Genomic DNA, 25,242 nt, shown 5'->3' with positions numbered 1-25,242 from the left:
AGTCCAACTTTTTTCAAAATTGGCTTTTAGTTTCCATTTTCCTGTTTTATTTTGTTTAAAATCTTTCTATTTATTCCAACTTGCTCTTATTCTGTTTATATTTTCTTATGTTTTAATCATGTAAAGCACTTTGCTTTCTCCTTGTACTGAATTGTGCAAATAAATGTGCCTTGCTTTGAAATGAATGTCAGTGGAACTAAAATGCAGAAGGGACACAAGTTGCCCTCTTTAGTTTAAAATGCATTACTTGAAGGGAAAAAAAACAATTAGAACAGCACTGTGTTAGTTTTATTCTGTGATTTTGTCATTTAATGCTTCAAACAAAACTACATTTTAAAAGACAGATGTTCAGTTTACCATTAAGAATAAAATACTTTTGTTTAAATAGCAGCAGATGGTCTTATAATTTTCTTTTGGTGGTTTTGTATTTAGATCATAGCTTATATTCTAGAAAATGTTAAGATTATCAAAAAAGAGAAGAAATAATAATAATAATAATAATAATAATAATAATAATAATAATAATAATAATAATAATAATAATATGTTGATGGAACAAAATAAAGATTTTATTCACAAGAACAGAAAAACAACACACAGAATTTACAAACAAAAATTCTGTTTAACTTGAAACATAAAACATTTTATTTAAATGGCAGTGGTAGGATTAAACTTACAAAGAAACTAACATTGATTAAAGGCAATTTAGGTTAAAAGTCTTAAAATGAGCACGAACAAAGTAGTCTGGGATTTAAAAATTTACATGACATCATAAACATTGAATCGATTCTAGCTAACATAATAACTTAAATGTGTTAGTAGTTAAAAGAGAAAAAAAATTAATGGAGATTAATGGAAATAAATATTACTACTAACAATCGTACTGTTGTTCCTCTGTCGCTCCTCCCTACTTCCTGGATACATTTATGATTCTAATACCATAATAAATTAAATATACTTTATTCCTGAAATTTTTTAAACACATTTCAGAACTGGCTACAGAAAAATTATTAATTTATTAAAATATAGCTGTATAATATTTGAAAATGTATTTATGCAAGTAAGCCTTGATCCTTTCTTTTTGTGGATTTATTTGTTTAAAGTTCCGGGTTTGATTATAAGAAACCATAACTAAGACGCAACAGTAAGCCGCCGCGGTTTGGAAGCGCTCTTTCCACCCCTGAGGTTGACCTTAATCTGTCAAAAAAATTACAGCAAAATACTGTAAAAATGATCTTTTAACACTTTTGGTTTTAAAAATGTTTGTTCTGATCTTTTTTTTTAGGTATGATCTAACGATGAGGTCAGCTTGGGCGTCCAGCGTGCCTGAATACATGTGGATGCCCAGTCTGATAATACAACTTACAGGGACTTGTCGACGCCTCAGGAGGAAACACTGTGGATTTAAATCAGGGGTGTCCAAACTTTTTGGCAGGTGGGCCAAAATTGTCATGTCAGAGGAACTCGGGGGGCCAAAAAGTAACGATTTTAATTTTTTACTTGCTCGCACAAATATGATAATTTTATATAAACAAATTAATTAGGTTTTCTTTAGGAAATGACTGTGTAAATCATTGTAAATCCACAGCTAAAAAGTTTTATTTGTATTTTTTTGTATTTTTGTATTAAAGGTTGGTCATCCAGTTTGCAAAAATACTTTTTAATGATTTAATTTGACTCATTCAATCATAATGAATACATATTATTATTATTATCATTAATAATAATAATAATAAACTGAACTCTTTTTGGATTTGGGTCAGCTCTTTGAAAACACTTAGCCAATTTTAATTAATTTAAAGCCTATTTTAATGCACCAAAGTCTGCATTTGCATAATAAAATGTCATGGCTAATTTTTATTATGTAATTAAAGACAATGTGTGGTTATTAAAAGATTAATGCCTTCTGTTGTACATCATATTTTCAAAGTAAGATTTTTACCTTTTTGTAATAATTTTTGCCCTAATTAAAAAAAAAGTTTCCATCTGCATTCAGCCACCTGTGCTTGTGGATCAAACATTTCTTAAAATGTATTTGGGGGGCCATCCAAAATCAGTACAAGGGCCACAAACGGCCCCCGGGCCACACTTTGGACATGTCTGATTTAAACCTTTGTAGATCTGTTATTAGCTGAAACGTTCCCCTTAAATGTGACGCGAGCTAATATCCACCACCTGCCAGGTCCAGCAGGGACCCGGCCGCCTCCTGGGCCTCCACGTCCAGCTGCAGGATCTCCACAGTCTCAAGGTCCAGGTCGGACTCGCCCGGCAGCACCAGGTACTGGCACTGGTCGGACTCGTAGTAGTGCAGCTCGATGTAGCCGCTGTCGGACAGCGGGTCCTTCTCCGCGTCGTCGCTCGGCTGGTATTCGGTCGACTCCATGGCGATCAGCTCCTCGTGGTCTGGGGTCACAGGGCATAGCATGTCTTCGGAGAAAGTCGTGTGGATGTCAGGAGAGGAACTCGAGAGGAGCAGGGCGTGAGAGAGAGTGTCTGTGTGAGGCAAAGAAGGACACAAAATGATTATTAATTAAAACCATGATGTTTAATAACCTATTAATGAGGAAGGGACGATTACCAACGCAGTAATCAGATACTATAGCGGGCACATTTGGGCGTAAAGTTCAGAGATTTAGGCGTAAAAAGAGGTGGACTTTTGCCGCAGGCCGTTGCTAAGGTGAAGGAAGGCAATAACCACGGTAACAGAAAACAAACACAAGAACAATGCAGCGTGGTGAAAAAGCTGCATGTGACAGAAATGCAGCAAGGTGCTGCTTCTCCCCCGACAAAGAGCTGCAGTCCATAAGAAATGCACACAAACCTGTAGGTTCATATCTCTTAATATTAAAAATGCCATGAGTTATTCAGCTTGCCTTTGGGGTTAATAAAGTTTTTTTTTTTTTCGTTGAACTGAAATGAATTGCGTTGATACTGACCTGAGATTTCCACTGTGTCACACACTGCTGGCACCTCGAGGCTGGGCCCATCTAACCTGCAGAGCCCACACAGCAAGATAAAGGATATAAGTTAATTACGGTAAACCAGGGGTGCCCAAAATGTGGCCCGGGGGCCATTTGTGGCCCCTGTGCTGATTTTGTTTCGGCCCTCCAACTACATTTCAAGAGAGATTTGGCCGATCAGCGCTGGTGGCCTTTTGCAGATGGAAACTTTTTCATTTTAATTAGGGTAAATTTATTATAGACAAATTAAAATCTTACAATTGACTGCTTAATTGCATGTTCGGTACAAAACAAAACGTTTGTCTTTTATTAAGCACACTTTTTACATTTGCTTTAATTTCATCGTAAACAAGGTGACTTTTATTCAAATGCAGACTTTGAGTGGAATTCATTTATAAAATAGGCCAAATACAGTTTAATATCTTTTCTTAAAATGATCATATTTTGTTGAGCAGAGAAAAGTATTTTTGGTTAGGTTATTTATTCAATTAAATCATTTTTTTTGGCCCTCGAGTGCTTTTTAATTTACAAATTTTGGCCCAATAGGCGAAAAGTTTGGACACCACTGCAGTAAACTATGACTGAATATCATGTAAAGTGCTTTGGGTCCTCTGAGTCGGGACTTGATAAAGCGCTACAAGAGATATATTTAGGAGAGTGGTGGCCTAGTGGTTAGAGCAGTGTGCTTGCGCTCTGAGAAGGCTGCAGGTACCTGGTTTGATCCCCACTGCCTGCACTCTGGGTCCCTGAGCAAGACCCTTAATCCCTGATTCCTCCCCAGGCGCTGCACAGTGGCAGCCCACTGCTCCCCAAGGGGATGAGTTAAAATGCAGAAGTGAATTTCTCCATTGTGAGATCAATGATGTTAAATTATTATTATTATTTACCCTAAAACCCCTAAATAAGATTGAGTGCACCCGACATGCCCTCTCATGGCTGACTTTTTTCTCTCTCTTCTCTAAAGGTCAGATTCTCCTGCTAAAGAGAAACATCCCCACAGCATGATGCTTCCACCACCATGTTTCAAAGTGGGGGTGTTGTGTTCAGGGTGATGTTCTTGTTGATATGTTCACATAATTTAATAGAAACCTCCAAAAATCCATTTCTTCCCCACTAAGGCTGGATTTTTTTTTTGGGGGGGAGACGTTTAAAACGTTCTTATCTTTAGCAGCAGATGAAGAATAAATTAACTTTCTTTGCATTTTGGGGGGAAAAAAACTATTAAACAAACATTCCTGATATCCCTGGATTTTGGTGATTTCATACAGGATCCCTCAGGTACCTGGATAATGTTTTTTGTCTGACACGTAAAGACTTGGATTAGTTTATCTGAATTGTCTGCTGTGTTGCATCACTCTCTGCAGTATGACATCTTCTTCTTATTTTTCATTTTTATAACCTTATATTGAGTTTAACATTTATTTTCACCGTCAATCGTATTTTTATTTTATTTTATCTAACTTTAAGAAAGTTTTGGTTGTGCTCTATATGTGACAAAAATCTCCAAGGAATCAGGGGCGCCTCCAGGGGGTGGCACAGGGGTGGCCATGGCCCCCCCTGTGCCATGTCCTGGCCACCCCACTGGCCAGTGTCTATTGTAGTAGCATCAGTTTAGCATTTTATCCTATCATGCACAGCCAGCAAGACAGACGCTCTTCCTTGGCTTCTATCGCACTTTTATTTGTTTCTGTCAGTATCTACTTCCCTTAGTAACTGTTTTGTTTTCCAATAAATTAATAAATGTACACCTTATTCTTAATGTAATCACGCAATAAAAATGTATTGTTGTTCAACTTAAAATGTTAAATCTGCTATTATTGGGCTATGCACATTAGATCATTAGGAACATTAAAATTTCAGAAAACCATTACAAACCATAAGATATTAATAGGCGTTTACTTAAGTCTTTCTGATTCTGCCTGTTTTCTACATGCAGCTTTACTACAACAGTAGAATAAAATCCTGAAATTACAGCTTTTAGTTTCAGTGCCACCCCAAGAGTTTAAGTGGCTCCATCTGGCCACCCCTATGAAATATTTCTGGAGGCGCCACTGCAAGGAATAGGCCTGTAAGAAAACAACCAGGCCTGGCTACATCTTATACAACCTACTCTGAGCATCTTTTATAACCCGATGAAACTAAAATTAAGCTCTCGGCCGCGCGGCCTCTCCACAGAGGACGTTAATTTCAGCCTCTGGTATCCAGGATCTCGTTCTTTCAGCCGATGTGCTGGAAAATGCCCCATGTCAGGTGATCCGTCCGTCCATCTCCCACTCCATCTTGTCTCCAGTTGAGAACCACGTACATGGTGACGGTTGTTTTAACTCAGCGTCACAATAAACAAGGGCCCCATTGCTTGACCCGATCTCAGTTTAAATAAATATAACGAATATATAATTGTAAACTTTTAGTTCCAGAGCTCAAAGTTAAAAGAAACAGTGTGTACTTCACAGAGTTCCTTGGTTGTACTCACAGTGTGGGCTTGTTGATCAGATTGGTGCTGGTGCTGTGATAACTGTGGGTCTTCCTCAGAACCTCCAGCAGCGCCGGCCGGTACTCTGGACACACACACCACAGCGACCCCTTCCCTACTGACTGCAACGACACACACAAATCCACCTTTTTGTGCTATAGAACAACCAGAACACATCAAATAGAGACGATAAAACACTAAGAGTCCATTATACTAGCTCTTCTTGTTGAATTGTTGCTTCAATAGACCTCAGGGGGCTCAAAGCTGTATTATATGGATTCAGTCGTATTATATAAACTCTTTTCCCTAAAAAAGTTGTGCAAATACCTGGCTCTTGTCCCTCTGAATGCGACGGAAGCTCTTGCTCAGCGACAGGTTGTGTCTGACTGAGTTCCTCCAACCTCCAGTGGCCGTCCTGTAGTAGGGGAAATTGCTCACGATCCATTCATAGATGTCCTTCACCGGGAGCCTCTTCTGAGGAGAATCTTCTATCGCCATGAAGATAAGACTGCTAAAGGAGTACGGCGGCTTGGAGGAGACAGAAGGAGGAGGAGGAGGAAGGTGGCCAGGCGTGCAGACCTGCTGCTGGGGCAGCAACGTCATTTTGGCAAGAGGCTGCAGAGGCAGCAGGTCGCCTCTCTGGTGCAGCCAGCTTAGGCAAGTCAGGTCATCCTGGTCGGATGTGTCCACCTGTCCCAGGCGCTGCGTGCTTTGTCCTTCGAGGCAGTGAGAGGCGGCGAAGTCCGAAACAGGGGAGGAGGAGTGTGCAAACTCCACCGTTGCTGGAGAAAGCGAGGCGGGGGACGGCGGGAACGAGATAGGTGAAAGCGGGAGGGAAAGGTTGGACGAGGTCAGCTGTGGGGAGGAGATGAGGGGCAGAGAGCCGCCGAGAGTGGAGGAGAGAGATGGCGGCGTGTGAGAGCTGTTCTCCATCTCTCTCAGGGCGGCAAGATCCAGGCTTGTTCTGCTGTGTGACTGCAAGACACAAACAGAAATTAGTTTAAATAAAAGCTAATTGTGGCAGCTTTAAGTTGTAATATCACAGCCGTACGGCGCCTTGTGAAATGATTCACCACCTTTAACTTTTCCACGTTTTCTTAAGTTACGACTTCAGTGTATTAAGTGGGGATTTTATAAGCTGGACCAACACAAAGCAGTGCATAACCGTAAGACAAAAGGTACATGTGTTGTTCTGTAAATGTCTGAAAATGGCGATGCATTTGTATTCAGCCTCCTTTACTCTAACATCTCTTATTAAAGTCTGGTGCAACCAATTAGCTTCAGAAGTATTGCCTTCTGTAAGCGTACCTTTACATTTACCTAAACTGACAGGAGCAGAGCATCAAGGGAAAAAATAGTTAAGAGGTATCTATGGTCCCTCTGGGGGAGCTGCAGAGCCCTACAGCTCAGGTGGGAGAGTCTGTTGACAGGACACCTGCTGTATTTGTTGTGAACTCTACAAATCTGGCTTCAGTGGGAAAATGGCAAGGACGGTTTTATTGAAAGAAAAAGCTTCCCTCTGGTGGATGGATGAAATCCTGGAAGAAAACATTGAGATCCTGCAAAAAGACTTGAGATAGGAGCATCTTTCAGAAGCGTAACAATCCTAGAAATACATCCAGAGCTAAACTAGAATGCAGCTCAAATAATAAAATGTCAGAATGGTCCAGTCAAAGGCCATTGAGGATGTGGCAAGACTCTCTGATCCATTCTGGCTGAGGTTCAGTCATTTTCTAAAGCAGAATGGACAAATAAAAAATAATCTTCTACATGTGCAAAGCTGGTAAAGCCCACACTCCAGGAGCCTAAATACAAATTTGCCCCACTCTTTTCAGATTCCTATTTATGAAATTATTGAAAATCCAAATTATGCAGTACTTTGTGTCAGTCCATCACTTAAAATTCCCGTAATATTAATAAAATACATTGAATCATATTTCAATGTTTTTGAATTTACTGATGCTCTTAAGGAACTAAGAGGAGAACATAAATCCAAATTAGGGATTTTCAGACATCATGAATTGGTATTTATTGCTGTAAAGATAAATCCAAACTCGCACCATGATAACGATAAGAGCTCACCCCCAGCCTTTAATGAGAAGCTTCTTCAGATCCAGAAGATCCCTCCTTCCCACTAACATCAACATCTACAACTCCTTGAAGACGGCTGCATAATATGAGCTACATCAACATTTAATGTCCCTTTGGGATTTTTAAAGTATTCTGGAATTAAAGCGAAGCTCATCATTACAGTTTCAGCTTTAAACATCTGCTCTGACGGGTTAGATCAGTTACATGTTTGCCAGTCGTTCCCCTCTGATGAGCATCTTTTCTTTGTCCAAAGTCCAGACTCACATTTCCATCAACCTAGACCAGAGGCCCGCAGCCTTTACAGTCTAAAGAGACATTTTCCTTACCGTCCACTAGAATTAAACTCGTTCAGAGCCACAAATGTTGCCTGTCCTTTAAAAAAAAAAAAAAAAAAAAAAGACAAGTTATAATTTTTGATAAAGATCTACTGTAGGAGATATGTCGTCATCGTTAAAGAAACGCTCTTTTATGACTATTTTGAGGTTTTTTTTTTAAAAAAGAGGATGGATGGGATGTTATTTGTGGATAATGATGTAAAAAACATAATGTTAATAGTTTCAAACATAATGAAAAAAATATTGATTTAAAATTAAATATTACTTGCACTTTTAGCGTCATTCTGTTGTGACAATTAAAAGCAATTACTCCAAGAAAAAACCTGCTAAAACCTGCATTATTATATTAAAATACCATCCATCCATTCATTTTCTAATGCGCTTATGCCTTTTGGGGTTGCAAGGGGTGCAGGTGCCTATGTCCAGCTACATTTAAATACCATAATAAAAATATAATTTGTAGCCAAAGTTATTAAAAGCCACAGGTTGCAGACCCCTGACCCAGACCTCGTTAGTGAACAGGTGCAGGTCTATCATAAAGGGGGGTCCTAGACTTCAAAGATACAGCAAAATCAAATAAGCCCTATATGCTTTAGCCTGTTTATGATTATTATTATTATATCTTTTTTTATAACGCTCTAAAAGTTTGAATGAAACCACATGGCTGCACAAAGCGGCGCAGAAGGCAAATGGCGGAACAATCTAAAGTTTCAATCGGCCGTGCCTTCCTCCTCACAGGTAAACCCGCCGCGCGCTAAAAGCTTGAACCGGTAACTCACCAGATTACCGGCAGGAGATCCGCCGAGCAGACATTTAAAGCCCCGCAACGCTCCGAGAGAAGGGGACGGTGAAACCCGGAGGGGTCCAGTCGCTGTCGGACACCCTGTTGATGTCCCCCGTTGCCATGAAAACCACAAGGACGCTCTGCGCGTCCCTGGAGCGCGCTCCCGAGCCAATCACTCACAAGCAGGGGCGCCTCTAGAAATGTTTCATAGGGGGGGCCCAGGTGGGGACACTTAAACTCTTGGGGGTGGCACACTGAAACTAAAATCCACAATTTTAGGATTTTATTCTACTGTTGTAGTAAAGCTGCATGTAGAAAACTATCTTTCAACAATTTCCCTCTGGGATTAATAAAGTATTTCTGATTCTGATTAAAGACTGAAGTACATAAGCGCCTACTAATATCTTTTGGTTTATTTTTTGATTTTTCAGTGTTACTAATGATCTAATTTGCATAGACCGATAACAGTACAGTTAACATTTTGAGTTGAACAGCAATTCCTTTTTATTGTGTAATTATATTATTCAGTTCAATTAAATTTTATTTATATCGCGCCAATTCATGAAACATGTCATCTCAAGGCACATTCCAAAGTCAAATTCAATCAGATTATACAGATTGGTCAAAAAAAGTTTCCTCTCTAAAGAAACCCAGAAGGTTGCATCAAGTCTCTCCAAGCAGCATTCACTCCTCCTGAAGGAACGTAGAGCCACAGTGGACAGTCGTCTGCATTGTTGATGGCTTTGCAGCAATCCCTCATACTGAGCATGCATGAAGCGACAGTGGAAAGGAAAAACACCCAACAAGACACCAAGATGGTTAAACTCCTCCGCTTGAGGCAGACACCTGCTTCAGGTGTTAAAAGGTAAAGTCTCATCATGGAGGATTGCTTTTACCCATCAGCCCCAGAGCCAGCCCAAGGCATGAGCAATCTGAGTTACTTATGCCCACCAGAAAGAAGTTATCAAGTTGCAAGAACCACGGACCAATTTCAACGCGTCAAGCTACTTGAAGAGGCCATGTTATCTTTTACTGAAGAGGAATTAACCTTGAAATTGACATTTAAACAGACAGGATGGGCCCCAAACACACCAGCAAGCAGGTAGTCTCTTAGCTCCAGATCTGCAAGATTAACATGTCGGAGCGGCAAGCCCGATTCCTGGATCTTGATCCAGCAGAAAGATTGTAGGGTGCAGTCAAACACGCAGTTTCTGAGGCAAAAACCAAGAAATGCAGAAGTTGGATGCAGTCTAATCGTCCTGGGCTTGAGTAACTGTTCACAGGTGCCGGACGTTTGGCCCACTCCATGCAACATGTGACCCATTCTCAGAAATTACACTAAAATAAGTGCAGTGATTTTCAGGAGAGTCAAAACTAAGCTTTTCTTTACGATTTAATGTTAATTTTTGAGTTCAGCAGAAAATATTTTAGCCTCAATTTAACATTTTCCTTAATTTCTGGAGGGAATAAAGGTGATAAAACATTTGTTTTGATCTAGAACAGAATGTGCAGTTACCCTGAGCGTTTAAGTGTATAGATAAACAATTATAGCAACTTTCAACTTCACTCACTTTTTAAATACATGGCTACTGTTTTGAAAGTCATTAATGCAGCTGTAGATTGGAAGCAAAAATAAAAATGTAGTGCAATCTGAACTTAAAAGAGCCCTTAATAATCAAGCTCCATCATATATCAGAGCTCTGATTACCCCGTATGTTCCTAACAGAGCACTTCGCTCTCAGACTGCAGGTCTGCTGGTGGTTCCTAGAGTCTCTAAAAGTAGAATGGGAGGCAGATCCTTCAGCTATCAGGCTCCTCTCCTGTGGAACCAACTCCCAGTTTTGGTCCGTGAGGCAGACACCCCGTCTACTTTTAAGACTAATCTTAAAACTTTCCTTTTTGACAAAGCTTATAGTTAGAGTGGCTCATGTTGCCCTGAGCTATCTCTATAGTTATGCTGCTATAGGCTTAGGCTGCTGGAGGACATCAGGATCTAATTTTCTCACTCTATAGAGTTCTACTGTTCTTCAATTATGCATTGCTTGTAGTCATTTCTGCTTTAACTTTCTGTTCTCTCTCTTTTTTTCTTCATAGTAAGTACACCTGGTCTGGCGTTCTGTTAACTGTGACATCATCCAGAGAAGACAGATCACCCGCTATTACCATCTAATGTAGAACAGATTACTAGATCAATGTGTGCTTCTGTGCTTGTTTGTCTGTCTTGTTGTGTCTCTGCTCTGTCTTCTGTAACCCCAGTCGGTCGAGGCAGATGACCGTTCATACTGAGCCCAGTTCTGCCGGAGGTTTTCCTTCCCGTTAATGGGGAGTTTTTCTTCCCACTGTCGCTTCATGCTTGCTCAGTATGAGGGATTGCAGCAAAGCCATGTACAATGCAGACGACTCTCCCTGTGGCTCTACGCTTCCCCAGGAGTGAATGCTGCTTGTCGGGACTTTGATGCAATCAACTGGTTCCCTTATATAGGAACATTTTTGACCAATCTGTATAATCTGACCCAATCTGTATAATATGATTGAACTTGACTTTGTAAAGTGTCTTGAGATGACATGTTTCATGACTTGCCGCTATATAAATAAAATTGAATTGAATCTGAAACTGTAATTTATTTCCTATTATAAATTTGGTATTTTTTGGTTTTCAGACGATGGGAGAACAGATGTCCAGTTTCCTTTGGGATTTTCACTCCTGCTGTAAACGCCATAAAATCAAAAATGTATTACATCAAGAAGAAATCTTTGTAAATTTTCAACAAAAAGGGAAAAACTTTCAAATTAAATACACAAAGCTAAATATGTTTATTTTTTTTTTCTACAAAAATTCAAACTTTTTCATGCGTTGTCAAATGTAGATAAATAAAATACAGAGTTTAAGATAGAAAGGGGAGGATGATGCAGCAGCAACATTACCACACTTCGGAAAAAACTTCACTTGAATTATGAGAGTGATGAGCCGGGTGTGCCGTTTAGTTTAAACACTGAAAAACATGTTCAGAAACATGATATAAAAGCTCATTTGCAGACTCAGATCCAATGTTAAAACGTGAGAGCCCTTGTGTTAACACTTAGGTGGTGGGGGAAAAAAAAAAAATCCAGCATTTATCAGCGTTACTTCACAATCACACGGCAGACATCGGAAAGCTGAAAAGCTTCGTACGCGCTGCAGCTCGGCACCGTCCACAAATGTGTTAAGATTTATTAACAAAACTGTGTAAGGGCAAAACTGTGTACGAAGAGTCAATTAACCAGCACAGCCCGGGTCCAGTCCTGTCGGACCTGAGGGTTTTAATCGGACCTCACAGTCACCTGACTAAGTGAGAGGTTAACCAGTAGATAATGATTGGCTGAAAGACTGCGGTTGCCACTGTGATATAAAGGCGGAGCTGAGGCTTGGCGCTCGATCCCATTCCCATCGAGTCCGAGGAGATGGAGGGCAGGATCTTCATCTTCAGAGATCGAACCTGCGAAGGAAGCAAAGTTTTAAACTGAGAAATGTCATTTTTATTGCTTCATTTACCCAGAGGAGACCTATAATTTAAAATCTGACCTGGATAAAAAAAAAAACACAAGTGATCAACAAAGTATAAACAAGAACATCTGCTTTCAGATCTTAAGAGTATTTAAATGTTGAGCCCTTGTTTAAACTCCTTCAGGGAGACAAGTTCCTTCAGGCATCGTCAGTAAGAACAGAGTCTGGATGAATGTTTGACCGGTGGCGAGTGCGACTGGTCGGCTTTTGCTCTTGTGTAAATCGCTTTGGTACGACGAGAAAAAAAGCGTTATTCATTTATTAGCTCGTACCTGAGGGGAGCAGAACAACACACAGTAGATTTAAATAAATGGTTTAAAGGGCATCGTGTCCGTCTGAGCCTTGATGGTTGCCTGGTGCTGCAGACAAAACTTTGTGTCTGCTGTAACCTCATAGGCAGTCACTAAATGGGAGAAAAGCTTAAACTAAATCTTATTTCACTTTTGTCACAAAAACAGGTTGCACACATTTCCTCACTCCCCCCCATACTCCTTCGGTTCTGTGCAAAAGTTTTAAAGCAGCTCTACTTGCTTTGTCTTCTCCTATATAGCCAGTACTGATTTTTTTTTAAGTAATATGATCAGGCTTTCTGAAGATCTTAAAAGGTTTTTGGACTTAGTTTATATATATATATATACCGTATTTTTCAGACTATAAAGGCACACTTAAAATCCTTAAATCTCGAAATATGATGGTGCGCCTTAAACACATCGATCACCAGCACTGATAAAAGCAAATATAAACATGCAAATCATGACCAACATTATTATTTAATTAAAAGTTTGAACTGAACAACTCTGTGTTTTATCCAGACCTGTAGCAATATTAAACAATGCTCTGAACAGCTTTCATATTTTTACCCCTCCAAGCTGAAATTATTGCCCAATATTTAACCTAAAGGTCTGGGTAGGTGGTCGTACCATTACACAAGTCTGCGTCTGTATTCATGCTGCCATTTAGAGCATTTTTAAAAACATCTTATATGCCAATACAACAAAAACGGTGTAGATGTAAGGTGGCTGTTTTATGTGCACGTTTTGGTTTTAGCTTTTTAGTTTTGTTGCATGGTTCCCGGTTTAACTGGGTGCCGTTCTTGGACTCATTCTTTTTCTGTTACTTAAATCAACAATACTACTCAGCCACCACATACATAACTTTAAAATTATACAAGTACATGTTTTGTCAGCTGATAATGTACTTAAATTGTATGACTTAGACTTTGTCATTCAGCTGCACATTCACAACATGCATTTGAGTAAAATGTCCTTGCAAGGCTCCGAGTAAAAACAGAAGGCAAAGAGGAACATTATAAATATAAGTATTTGTTATATTTGTGCATTTGTACCCAAGTATTTGTGTATATTAAGAGGTTTTAGAATGAGTGGTGTTGAAAACATAGTCCTAAAGGTACAGTAGGTGTATATTTATGCCCTATTCATACGCAGGGTAATTTAAAGTGCTTTTCAGGAAACCATGATGATTAATGCATGACGTCTTGTGGGACTCCAGGTGAGAACTTTACTCATATTTGTAAATGCCAGAGGACATATAGCAGCTCCAGCATGCATGCTTCTCTTGCACAATCATCAGGAATGTCTTATTGCAGTTCTGCACATCAGGTTTGTGAACATTGCAGAAGATTCGCCACAATCAGCTTATAGTGACTCATTCATCCAACACAATGAATCATGTTTAGGTGGGACTGACTTTTCGGTGCGAGTACTAGCAGACCACCAAGATCCTAAAAAAAAAAAAAAAAAAGCTGAACATATTGTTCCCTATGTTATTAGGTTATAATATTTTTTTGTTGTGTGTGTCCTAAACCACAGTATGTCCAGAAAAAACTTCACCACGGTATCACGGGGTTGACTTTAAAAAAAAACATCTTGAGTCAGATCTTCACCAGTTTAGTTTTTAGTGGCTATCTGACACCAGCAGCACAAAAGAGAATTAAAGAAGCTTTACCGTAAATTCAATCACTAATGTTTGACCATAGCAAATGAGAGATTAGCAAGATAATGTTGATAAAATGGCTTCAGTCAGTTCAAATCACTGAGCTATATAATACACTGGAGTGCTGATTTTGCCGAAAAACTGAAGTCACTGGCCGCCATCTTGCTACTCCCTACTCTCACAGAATCCCACAGGATTTGGTTGCAACAACAAGCAGTTTTCTGGCTGTGTGAAAACGTTTCACAGATAATTATACAGTCAGTGGATGTACTAACACTATCAACTACTAGGAAATTAGGTGCTGAAATATTTTACATGTTATTATATATATATATATATTTAAATAAATAAAATGCAAAATATTTCAGCACATGACTCAGTACTTGATAGTTTTAGAACATAACATAAAAGTATATGGCATTTGACATTTTAAAAGTTTTAAGCCCCCCCTGAACATGAGAAAATCCTCGTTATTCGATGCTGTAGCGCACATATTCCCTAGTTACTGGAGGAAAATAGGGAGTACCAATATGGCGGCTGGTGGCTTCAAAGCCACTCGTTCTAACAGCGGGCGATTAGCACTCCAGTGTATAATATAGCTCAGTGGTTCAAATGTGTTTGTGTTATAAGTATTTTTTGTATTATAAACGTGAACTGGTTGTTGTCGGAGCTGTGAATTCAGTCGGCAATTTTAGAGGTTGTTTTAATGTGTTTGAGCTAAACTTGAGATATAAAAATGCAGCATTTTTAAACCTAAATTAAAAAACAAACAAAAAAAAAAACAAACAGAAAAAAAACCTACATATAAATAACAAATTTATAAAAACATAAAAGCAATGTCTCAACACTGCAACAAATATTTCATTCAAACTAACCTGAACTTCTTTTAATTTTCTAAACAATTTTCTACAATAAAGCCCCTATTTAGTGTCATGCGTGATAATGCATAGCAAAATACTTACAATGAAGAACATTAGGGCACAAGAAGACCACGCAAGGGCAACATAATACCCATCACTGCCGAACAATAAGCCACAAAACACCGTGAAGATCATTCTAGGTGAAGATACAAACACAAACGGAAGATTGAATCAACATATTTCACAGACATTATTGTTTAGCATAACAAATAACTATCAAACTATAAAAAGGTGGGAACTACACTGGTGGATTACAGGACTGTCTCAGAAAATTAGAATATTGTGATAAAGTTCTTTATTTTCTGTAATGCAATTAAAAAACATGAAATGTCATACATTCTGGATTCATTACAAATCAACCGAAATATCGCAAGCCTTTTAATATCGCTGATTATGGCGTACAGCTGAAGAAAACTCAAAAATCCTATCTCAAAATATTAGAATATTTCCTCAGACCAAGTAAAAAAAAAAATTATAACAGCAAAACAAAATCAAACATTTGAAAATGTCCATTAATGCACTCAGTAATTGGTTGGGAATCCTTTTGCACAGATTACTGCATCAATGCGGCGTGGCATGGAGGCAATCAGCCTGTGGCATTGCTGAGGTGTTATGGATGCCCAGGATGCTTCAATAGCGGCCTTTAGCTCATTTGCATTGTTGGGTTCTTCACAATACCCCACAAATTCTCTATGGGGTTCAGGTCAGGGGAATTGGCAGGCCAATCAAGGACAGTAATGCCATGGTCAGTACACCAGTTACTGTGAGAATCTTATGTCGTCTCTTAACCACTACCATACTTGTGATTTAGTTTACTGAACCAAGCTGAGTGTTTTTCAAGGCTCAGGAAACCCTGCAGTGTTTCGAGTTAATTAGACGATTCAAGTGATTAGTTGAATAGCCTACTAGTATACTTTTTCACGATATTCTAATATTTTGAGATAGGATATTTGAGTTTCTTAAGCTGTACGCTATAATCAGCGATATTAAAACAATAAAAGGCTTGCGATATTTCAGTTGATTTGTAATGAATCCAGAATATATGACATTTCATGTTTTTTAATCGCATTAATAAAAATAAAGAACTTTATCACAATATTCTAATTTTCTGAGACAGTCCTGTATACTTGTGCTCTGAAGGATAACTCATTCATTAAAACGGTAATATATGTACGTTAAAAGGAAGACTTACCCAACATATTTGTATCCACTGTAGGCGATGAGGTCAAACGTGGAGAGATCGCTGTGCACCGTGAGCAGATACAAACACAGCAACATGACCAAGACCTCGATGATGACCCACACCAGGGCAGTGCTGGCACACAGTCCAAGAACCTCTGGACTGAACCTTTTACCCAGAGGCAACACATAACCCTGATTAAGCAAATCTGACCTAAGACCAGCACAAAAAAAAACAAAAAAGTGAAGAAAAGAAAGACTTGCTCACCTCTTTTGAATACCAAGGGCCATTCCAGCCAGTAAAATGTAGGTAATGAAAGCCATGGCTGTGAGAGAAAGAAATGAACCCTACGTAAACAGACATCCCAGAACATCCTGCTGATGATTTCCTTTTTACAGACAACCTTGGTGGCGTCGGTGCAGCTTACTTGGGATGTAAAGATCAGGCGCATTTACGTCTTGCCTTGGAGTGAGCGGAGTGTCCCGATGGTAGCGGACCTCCCAATCCTGGAAAAAGGGATGATAACCGGGTTAAAAGGTAATTCAATCTGATATGAAGACCAGATAAAACACTTTTAAGCAATTTGGAAAAGGGTTAAATATTTCACCTGAACTAAAAGAAAACAACTTATTTTGAAGCAGATTGCTTTATTTTTTTTGTTTGTTGTTCTGTAGCATTTAGAGGTTCTCAGATCCTCAAATGGACGAACATTTTGTCAGGCCCCACAATACCAATGAAATGAGTAAAACTAATTTTTTAAAAAACTTATGTTATTTTAATGCATTAAAACAGAAAACGAAGGTTACCCTGAATCACATTTATAATTTATAACATATATATGGGTTAATTTATAACATAATGGTTTCTAACAGCTAGAATGTTCCACCATTGCTACATTTTAACATATAAAGTATTAACAACAATATAAATGGCCTTTAGCCCGACTCGTACCAGCATGTGGTATGAACCTCATATGGCAAAAATATTTTCAAGCTATTAATATTAAAGATCAACTTCAGTTACGTTGTGTTTTGTACTTTTTTTTAGGAGTTTATTAAGAGTATTAATCATACTACTGACTACAGGCACATACCAACCACCAGGGGGTGCTGTTGTCCCATTTAGAATGATTTAGAGGGTCTGTATTTTCTGATTTACTGGTGCGATCCTCTAACCTGACCCCAGCCATATGGATGTAGCTCCACCTAGCTCCACTCATCCATCTGGGACAGATCCATAGGAATGACGTTTCAGAAGGCGGGGCCTTATCAAAAACCCTTGCATATGATTGGATAAGCTACTTGTCTGTCATCTTTATTGACGTGCTATTTCAACCACTCACACCGAAGCCAACCCGTGACGCTGATGAGAGCGACGCAGGAAAAAACTAAACTTTTTTTTTTTTTTATATGTGTTTGCGGCTCTAGTGGCATGCGTTTTATTGACAGTGAGCTGACAGGAAGAGGGGGGAAGACAGGCGGCAAAGCGCCGCGGGTCGGAGTCGATCCCGGGCTGACCGCGTCGAGGACTAAAGGCCTCCTAATATGGTTCGCGCTAACCGCTAACCGATCTGGGGAACACAAAACTTGCCAAATCCGGTTCGGGAGAAGGGCGAAAACATCGTTTCCACCAACAAAAGCCTTCAGAGCAGTTCTCTGATGTTCTTTTAATGAAACAATATTAGGTAGATTGGACAACACGGAAGAAATAGCAGCATCAATGCTAACGCTTGCTTCCTCAACGAGCCGCCAATGCTATCAAAACAGTCTCACGTCACGGTCGCATCTCCACTACGTCACATCTATGAAACTCCAGCCCTGCGTCCTGATTGGCCAGACAATAGAATTGGTTGGAGAAATCACTCTCTATGGAAGATGTCCCAGATGGATGTGAGTGAAGCTAGGCGGAGCGACATCAATATGTCTAGGGTCAGGTTAGCGACCCTCACCTACGGCCATGAAGTATGGCTGGTGACAGAAGAACGAGATCCCGAGTGCAACCGGGTAAAATTAGTTTCCTCTGGAGGGTGGCTGGGCTCGGCCTTAGAGTCAGGGTGAGGAGCTCAAAGTAGAGCTGCTCGGGGCTTTTCCCACTGGGGGGAGGCTCTGGGGATAACCAGGACTCACTGGAGGGACCTATACATCCCATCTGGCCTGGGAACGCCTCAGCTTTAGCTGGAGGATGTCGCTGGAGAGAGGGACGGCAACACATTCTCTGATAAGTGGAAGACGATGGGAGGCGAGGGAGAGGAGCGGGTCACGAATCAAGAAAACCAGCAGTCCCAGGTTCTGTAAAACGTTTAATCGGGGGCAAGAGAACGCGTTTCAGCTACATTTAAATGTAATCAGGGGCGTTCTCTTGCCCCTGATTACATTTATGAAGAACCTGGGACTGCTGGCTTTCTAGATGTTTTTTTGTTTTTCGAGGTCGAGGCAGATGACCGTTCATACTGAGCCTGGTTCTGGTTCTGCCGGAGGTTTTCCTTCCTGTTAATGGGGAGTTTTTCTTCCCACTGTCGCTTCATGCTTGCTCAGTATGAGGGATTGCAGCAAAGCCATGGACAATGCAGACGACGCTCCCTGTAGCTCTACGCTCTTTCAGGAGTGAATGCTGCTTGTCGGGACTTTGATGCAATCAACTGGTTTCCTTATATAGGAAATTTTTGACCAATCTGTATAATCTGACCCAATCTGTATAATATGATTGAACTTGACTTTGTAAAGTGCCTTGAGATGACATGTTTCATGATTTGGCGCTATATAAATAAAATTTAATTTAATTGAATTGTTTTTGGAGTTGTGTGTCCACTTATTTCCTTTTCTATAGAGGGGGTTGGCCATGTGACGGCGATAATGATACAGCGCAGGATCGTGGCGTAATTAAATGAAAGTGGTATGGTTGTTTTTCAGGCTGTCCAAAAGATATATACCGGTAAATATTGGATAGTGGCAATAATAATAATAACAACAACAACAATCATAATATTAATGATTAAGATCTCTCTTCATCTTGTACAGATTCCTGAATAACTGCCTGAAAGGCCAGATGAATTGTCTGTTTTACTGAAAGTTAAAACCGACCTTTATCATAGTTATTGACATTTTCTGTTCCTCCACCATAAGTTATCGAAATTGATTTATTGATCATCACCACATAGAAAGTACATTTTTATCCTGTTTTCATTGGTGTCAACAGAAAAGTCTTGTGCTAAGCAGAACCTTTCCCTGGTTTAGAGCCTAATGGGGTTAAAAACCGACCAAAAAGAGAAGATCCAGACTCTATTGTCAATAAAATAAGTCAGAATAATAAATACACCAATCTGCAAGAGCTCAAAAATGTCTTACAAAACCAATTCATACCAGTCACCTTAAATCTATTTATTGTTTAACATTTAAATATGAGCATAAAAGTATTTACGCTATTCGAATATATAATGTCACACATTTCAGATCTGCAAAAACTGTGATTTTTCTTCACCATTAAGACTGTTTAAGTTTATAACATATTTGTAACTGTACAATTATTGTTTTATATCAATTTATGAGACAAGGGCAGATTATATAATGTGGTCTTATATAATGAATACAGTTAGAAATATCTGTTAAGTGCTGCTTTAAGAGAGACTTAAAATCTATGAAGTGTGTAATGCAGAATAGAATTTATTTCATTTACTGTAATTACATTTTAAAAGTCACAGTAAATATGACCTGCCTGTGGTCTTGAAGGAAGAGTTTGCACTAATTATAGCAGCAGACTGTTCATTCTGAAATCTCATAAATTATACAAAAAAATAAATAAAAGCTAGTTTTGTTTTCGACAAATGAACTTAAAGTGCCTCAAAATACACCCTGTTAATCACAGGCCGTACAAGTTCATAAACAAGACTGGATGCAGTCATCCAGTCTTGACTTGACTGATAAAGAGGCAGGTTATCTCATACACCCGAGTGTCCGTGTGATAAATGTTACACCAGAGGAAAATCCCTGGATAATTAGGCACTGAGTGTTTTGTTTTGTCACAGGCGGTGACGTGGACGACCGTCTGATGGACTCAGATTACCTGATGTGTGTAAGGGAACATGAGGATCAGGAGTTTCTTCAGGACGTATCTGGTGTCCACCGCAAAGAAGTATTTCAGCTTGTTCATAGACATGAATCTGGTGATCTGAAAGGCAAATTGTTAGCAATCATCAGACAAGAACTGGAAATCTGGAAAGGTGGACTGTTAGAAATTGACCAGCTATTAAAAATAATAATAATGTTGATATTTTTACTTCCACTCAAGCAGAAAAATCACAGGTTTAAAAATCATCAGTAAGATTGAAGCTGTTCTCTTCATCTTCTGGTATAAATTAATTTAGATTTTACACCAGCTTGGTTCAATTTGCTTTTAATAACTCTGAGAAACCCAGAGCCACCAGAGTTCATTGATAAAACTACTTCCAGTGGTGCTGAACTTTGTGATAATAAAATCCACGTGTCCCATTAATCACAAGAACAAATTCTGACCTTAAAACAATTATTTATGACGCAATAAACCGAGATGCACTGGTCACGCTTTTTTTTTTAGGCCTTTAATGATTTAGTTTTTACTGGTTCTCTATAAATGTGACATGGTGGCGCAGTGGTTAGCACTCATAGCAAGAAGGTCCTGGGTTTGAGTCGCGAGCCTTTCTGTGTGGAGTTTAGCGGCTCAGGCTAACCCTAAAGCACCTTGTCCTAAAGAATATAAAACATATTAGAAATAAAATATACCACAAGTTCTTTTCTTAGAGCTAGGTGTTTTTTAAGTGCAGCAGAAAATTAAACTTTCATAAGAGATTGTCCCAATTAATACACTAAATTATACGCCTCATTCATACTAAAATAAAAATTGTGCATCAAAGTGTTGGTTGATGTGTTTATATAGTAACAATGGTGGGAGACTCTTTTTTTATGCATTTAATAAAGACGGATGTTTCACAATTTGACACTGATCAGAGCTGAACAAGGACAGAATAAAATAAAAACGACTGACTCCGTCGTCTAGCTGACTGGTGTAGGGCGACATGATAATGATAATTTGTGTCCAACTGGCTAAATGTTAAATGTAAGTTCATAACACTTGGAATACAAAAGCCAACAATTATAGCACTCCAAACAGTCCTTTTCCGGTATTAATATTGCACACGCTGATATTATAATGATAATATATTAATAATACACCGTACAGTCTCATACTAGGGCATCTAAACCCTTTCTGTATAATCCCACACATTTATTTAGTGGTCAAAACAATAAAACACTGCTGTCTTTGCTATGGCATTTCCTTAAAACTGCTTAGACTCAAAATAATATGACAGCCAGACCTTATATAAAATAGCAATTAACACACCATCCACCCCCATTAATAGACCCCTTCATTGTCTGTATGAGTTTAATCCTTTTTTAGGATCGCAGGAGAGCTGATGCCTCTCCTAGTCCACCCTAAAGAGCTCAGCAGTCTGTCACAGAAACACTCCCCCACACCTAAGGGGAAGTTAAGGTCAGAAAGTCTCACAACATGAACGAGGGAGGAGTCTGGACTACCAGGAGGAAAAAAAAAACATTTAAGAACATGGAAAACAAGCACGTACGAAGTGGACGCCTTCGAGCTATGAGGCCCATTAGAGACTTTGTCAACCATATAATTTCTCACCCCAGGTACGGACTGTTCAGTCTCACACAGTTATTAGCAACCCAGAGACCCTGCGCAAAACTATTTTAATTTGTCTAGACATGCAAAACCTGCATGACCCTTAAGAAAAAACAAAACCCTAATTTAAATATCTAGTAGGAAGAAAAACCTCTATTTATTTATTTTTTTACAATTTGTTCTTGTATGAAACATTCATGAATATAGCAAATAAAGGGCTAATAAATATACAGTTTTCAAGCTAAGGCGCAAAAGACAGAGCGAAAAAATGTGTTACTTTAAATTGTCTTTCTGCTCTGTTGATCTGATGCACATATAGCGTGAAAACCAGAAAGGCCCTCGCCTAATTAATTCAATTTATTAACTTTAGGAGCACTGCTTAGCTCTTTATCACGTTTGACCAAAGTTATCAGGAGCCACAGTGTAGACCCTAAAGGTTACTGATCCCTGGTTTCAGAGTCCTGTGTCTTCAGGTATCTAAATATGCATAATAGTGCGACCTGTAAACAAACATTTAATTTATGGGGTTAATGAAACTATCTGAGCAAGGGACATATGCCAGAGTAAACTGGATGGCCCTTTTATCTGCTTGTGAAACTCATCCAGTCTCAAAAACCAGATGGATTCATTTTTCTGTTAATGCAATGTGAAGGAGTGAAAACATCCTTATGGTTAAAACAAAATATACAAAGAAATCACCGCATCTCAGCCGTATTTGCCTCATATTAGGGCTCATTTAGGGCTGGGGGGGGTTATGACCTAAAATAAAAACGGTATAAATCAAATCCCTTCACGGTAACGATATACAGCGCAGTATAAATCAAAAGGTTGAAAATGTTCATGAAAAGCAAAGATAATATAATTTGTAGAGCATTTATTTTGCAGAAAAAAGCCATAATGAAACCTAACACTTTATACTGCATATTAATATTATTATAATCAGTCTTTAAATATCACTAAAAATGTTTTAGCTCGTGCCGTGTTGCTTAACTTAACTGCGCAGGTGTTTGAGCCGAGCGCAGCCTCTGGCTCTCCGCATATTTGAGCACGTGTTTCGTCTTCGAACGGAAAAGCAAATTGCTCGTATTACGTTTGTTTGCCGTCACCGTCACTTGACACATGTCGCAATGTACTGTTCTTGCTCCAACATCCGGTCTATTAAACCCAAAGCAGTCTAAATTGCTGACGTAGCATTTTTTTTTTTACCAACTACTCCAGCTCAGCTGTCTGTGCTCGCAGTCATGTTTAGGCAAGTGCGATGATGGGAGTGTAGGTCGCAAATCTCTACCGTAGGCCAAATTAATTTCTACCTCATATTATGAATAACAAGCAGGTTAATGAAACATTAAATCTCCAACAACCTATTACACAGACTCCCTTGCATCATATCTGAGGAAGACATTTCAGTAGTCCTGATATTCCTCACCTCCTTGTTCACAATGTCTTTTCCCTGGTTGGCTAAAGACGAGCCGTACATCATGGCGGCGTTGGCCATTGGGTCAGTGAACAGGTTGTTAACTCCCGGGCCTCCCTGCATGTCATTTGAGGGTCCCGCCATGTTATAACCAGGAGTGTAGAAGCCCTGGCTGTTCATTCCAGGTGCCGCTGAGCTGGTGTCATCGAACAAGACAGAGTCTCCTGCAGGTGGGGCTGCGCGAGCTCTCGGCTTAGCTGTGAACAAATGGAAACACAGTTAAAGCTTTTTTAAGGTGGGCCTGTACTGCAAATAGAGGTGTGCAAAATAATCGTCCTGGCGATGCATCGCGATTCTAATTTTCGCGATCTACTGCATCGATTCTTGACGCCAGGTATCGATTATTAATTTAAAAAAATTAATAAATAAAATTGCATGAATGGTTGGCGAACATCAGCCAAAAACAAGTGGAATACAACGTAATTGGTTTAAAAGACCACTGAGGCCTTGTAAACGGCACTGATTATCCTTATTTTGTTATTTTAAGTTTTATAAATCCTATTTGTCAGTCACTTTTTGTCAGTGTGTCCTCTCCAGTAACAGTAATATTTGTTTTCATGGCAATACCTCCAAAAGTCGTTTCAATAAATACAGCTATGTATGAATTCAGTTTCTTTCCGTTATGTATAACTTGAAGACACTATCCAGATCATACACAGCCAGTCAGCCACTGGTAATGGCTGTATTTTTTTCTAACAGTGTTCAGTGAAAATATTGCAATGCATCGCAATAATTCAAGTATCGTGATAGGATCGGATCGTGGCATGCGAATCGTGATTCGAATCGAGTCGTGACTTCTTTGGCAATACCCACCCCTAACTGCAAACTTTGCATTTTTAACGCTAAAATTTCCATAAATATGAATAGTTATATTTGGGTAAAATATGTCCCTTTTCTTGTTGTAAAGGCTAGATAATAAAACTGTATTTTTCTTCTGAATCCAAGAACGGCAACCTCTGTCGACCACTGCTGGCATTTCCTCTCAATCCTTCTATAGTAGAAGAGCCCAACAGGTAAAAAAAAAATATGATGATTTACAGTAACATCTAAGGAAGGATATTATCAGTTTGAAACATAACATTTTTTCTCCAACATTTAGAAAATTACGATTAACCATGTGTCCATTGAAGTGGACGTCATGCATCTTCCATCACATTTTTTCAACAGAAGTCATATAATTGCTTTACTGTCTTGTAATTGTTTTGCTTATAATTCAGTGTTTTAAACGTAACACATAAGAAGCTATTCATTTAAAAATTACATTTTAATATATTTTGTTTATACATTGTGTATATTTTGCGCAGATTAGCTGGAGTTTGTGTAACTATACCAATTATTTATATTGTAGACTTCAAACACAGCGAAGAATAAGGCAACCTGCAAAATAGTCCAAGAAATTCCATCCAAAAATTCTAAAAATGCAAACAGACTGGGTCCTGGGTGCTTTGCTAACATTCATACAGCTTAGGTGTGACGACCATCAAAGAGTTAGGAGATGTGGAGACTAAAAGTACGGAGCCCCTAAAGGGACATGGTGGGAAAATAACTATTGCGAGATCTCGCAATAGTTTTTTTTTCTTCCATGTCCCTTTAGGGGCTCCGTAAAAATGACAGTTAATGTTTTCTTGCAACATGCTAATAAAAGGACTTGGTTATACTGTCCTACGTTCTTATAGAACTGTGGAAAGCCACAGTGATGTTTGTCACATTCAGGTTAAAGATTTTTGGCTATGATTGCTATTGGTTTTCTTATTCAGTTCTAAACAATATGCCTATATAGTGTTTAAACAAAATATGTTGAAATATTTTTCAAAGCATAAAATGAAACAATTGTTTGTATATTTACAACAGAATA

General features: G+C 39.0%; 2 protein-coding genes across 2 annotated transcripts; both read right to left on the bottom strand.

The window, feature by feature from the left end:
- Window positions 1–661: 661 nt before the first annotated feature.
- Window positions 662–8,815, bottom strand: si:ch211-145o7.3 (forkhead box protein N2). The gene is made up of 6 exons (XM_036127715.1): window positions 8,639–8,815; window positions 5,761–6,408; window positions 5,434–5,555; window positions 2,937–2,992; window positions 2,106–2,493; window positions 662–1,404 (listed from the first exon to the last, which is right to left on the bottom strand). Exons 2-5 carry the CDS (start codon window positions 6,364–6,366, stop codon window positions 2,162–2,164), a joined length of 1,116 nt encoding a protein of 371 aa, XP_035983608.1. The 5' UTR covers window positions 6,367–6,408; window positions 8,639–8,815; the 3' UTR covers window positions 662–1,404; window positions 2,106–2,161.
- A 2,511-nt stretch (window positions 8,816–11,326) lies between these two features.
- Window positions 11,327–23,584, bottom strand: yif1a (Yip1 interacting factor homolog A (S. cerevisiae); the record flags this gene model as incomplete). The annotated part of the gene is given in 7 exon segments (XM_036126940.1): window positions 11,327–12,119; window positions 15,103–15,196; window positions 16,253–16,408; window positions 16,508–16,565; window positions 16,668–16,746; window positions 20,300–20,404; window positions 23,340–23,584. Coding segments are annotated over 7 exon segments (896 nt in total), but the record flags the coding sequence as incomplete, so codon positions are not given.
- Window positions 23,585–25,242: the final 1,658 nt, after the last annotated feature.

The sequence above is a fragment of the Fundulus heteroclitus genome, chromosome 23 (assembly GCF_011125445.2).
Source record: "Fundulus heteroclitus isolate FHET01 chromosome 23, MU-UCD_Fhet_4.1, whole genome shotgun sequence".
In the NCBI taxonomy this organism is placed as follows: domain Eukaryota; kingdom Metazoa; phylum Chordata; class Actinopteri; order Cyprinodontiformes; family Fundulidae; genus Fundulus; species Fundulus heteroclitus.
The sequence above is the reverse complement of the archived record's forward strand: the minus strand, read 5'-3'. Positions and strand labels throughout refer to the sequence as shown.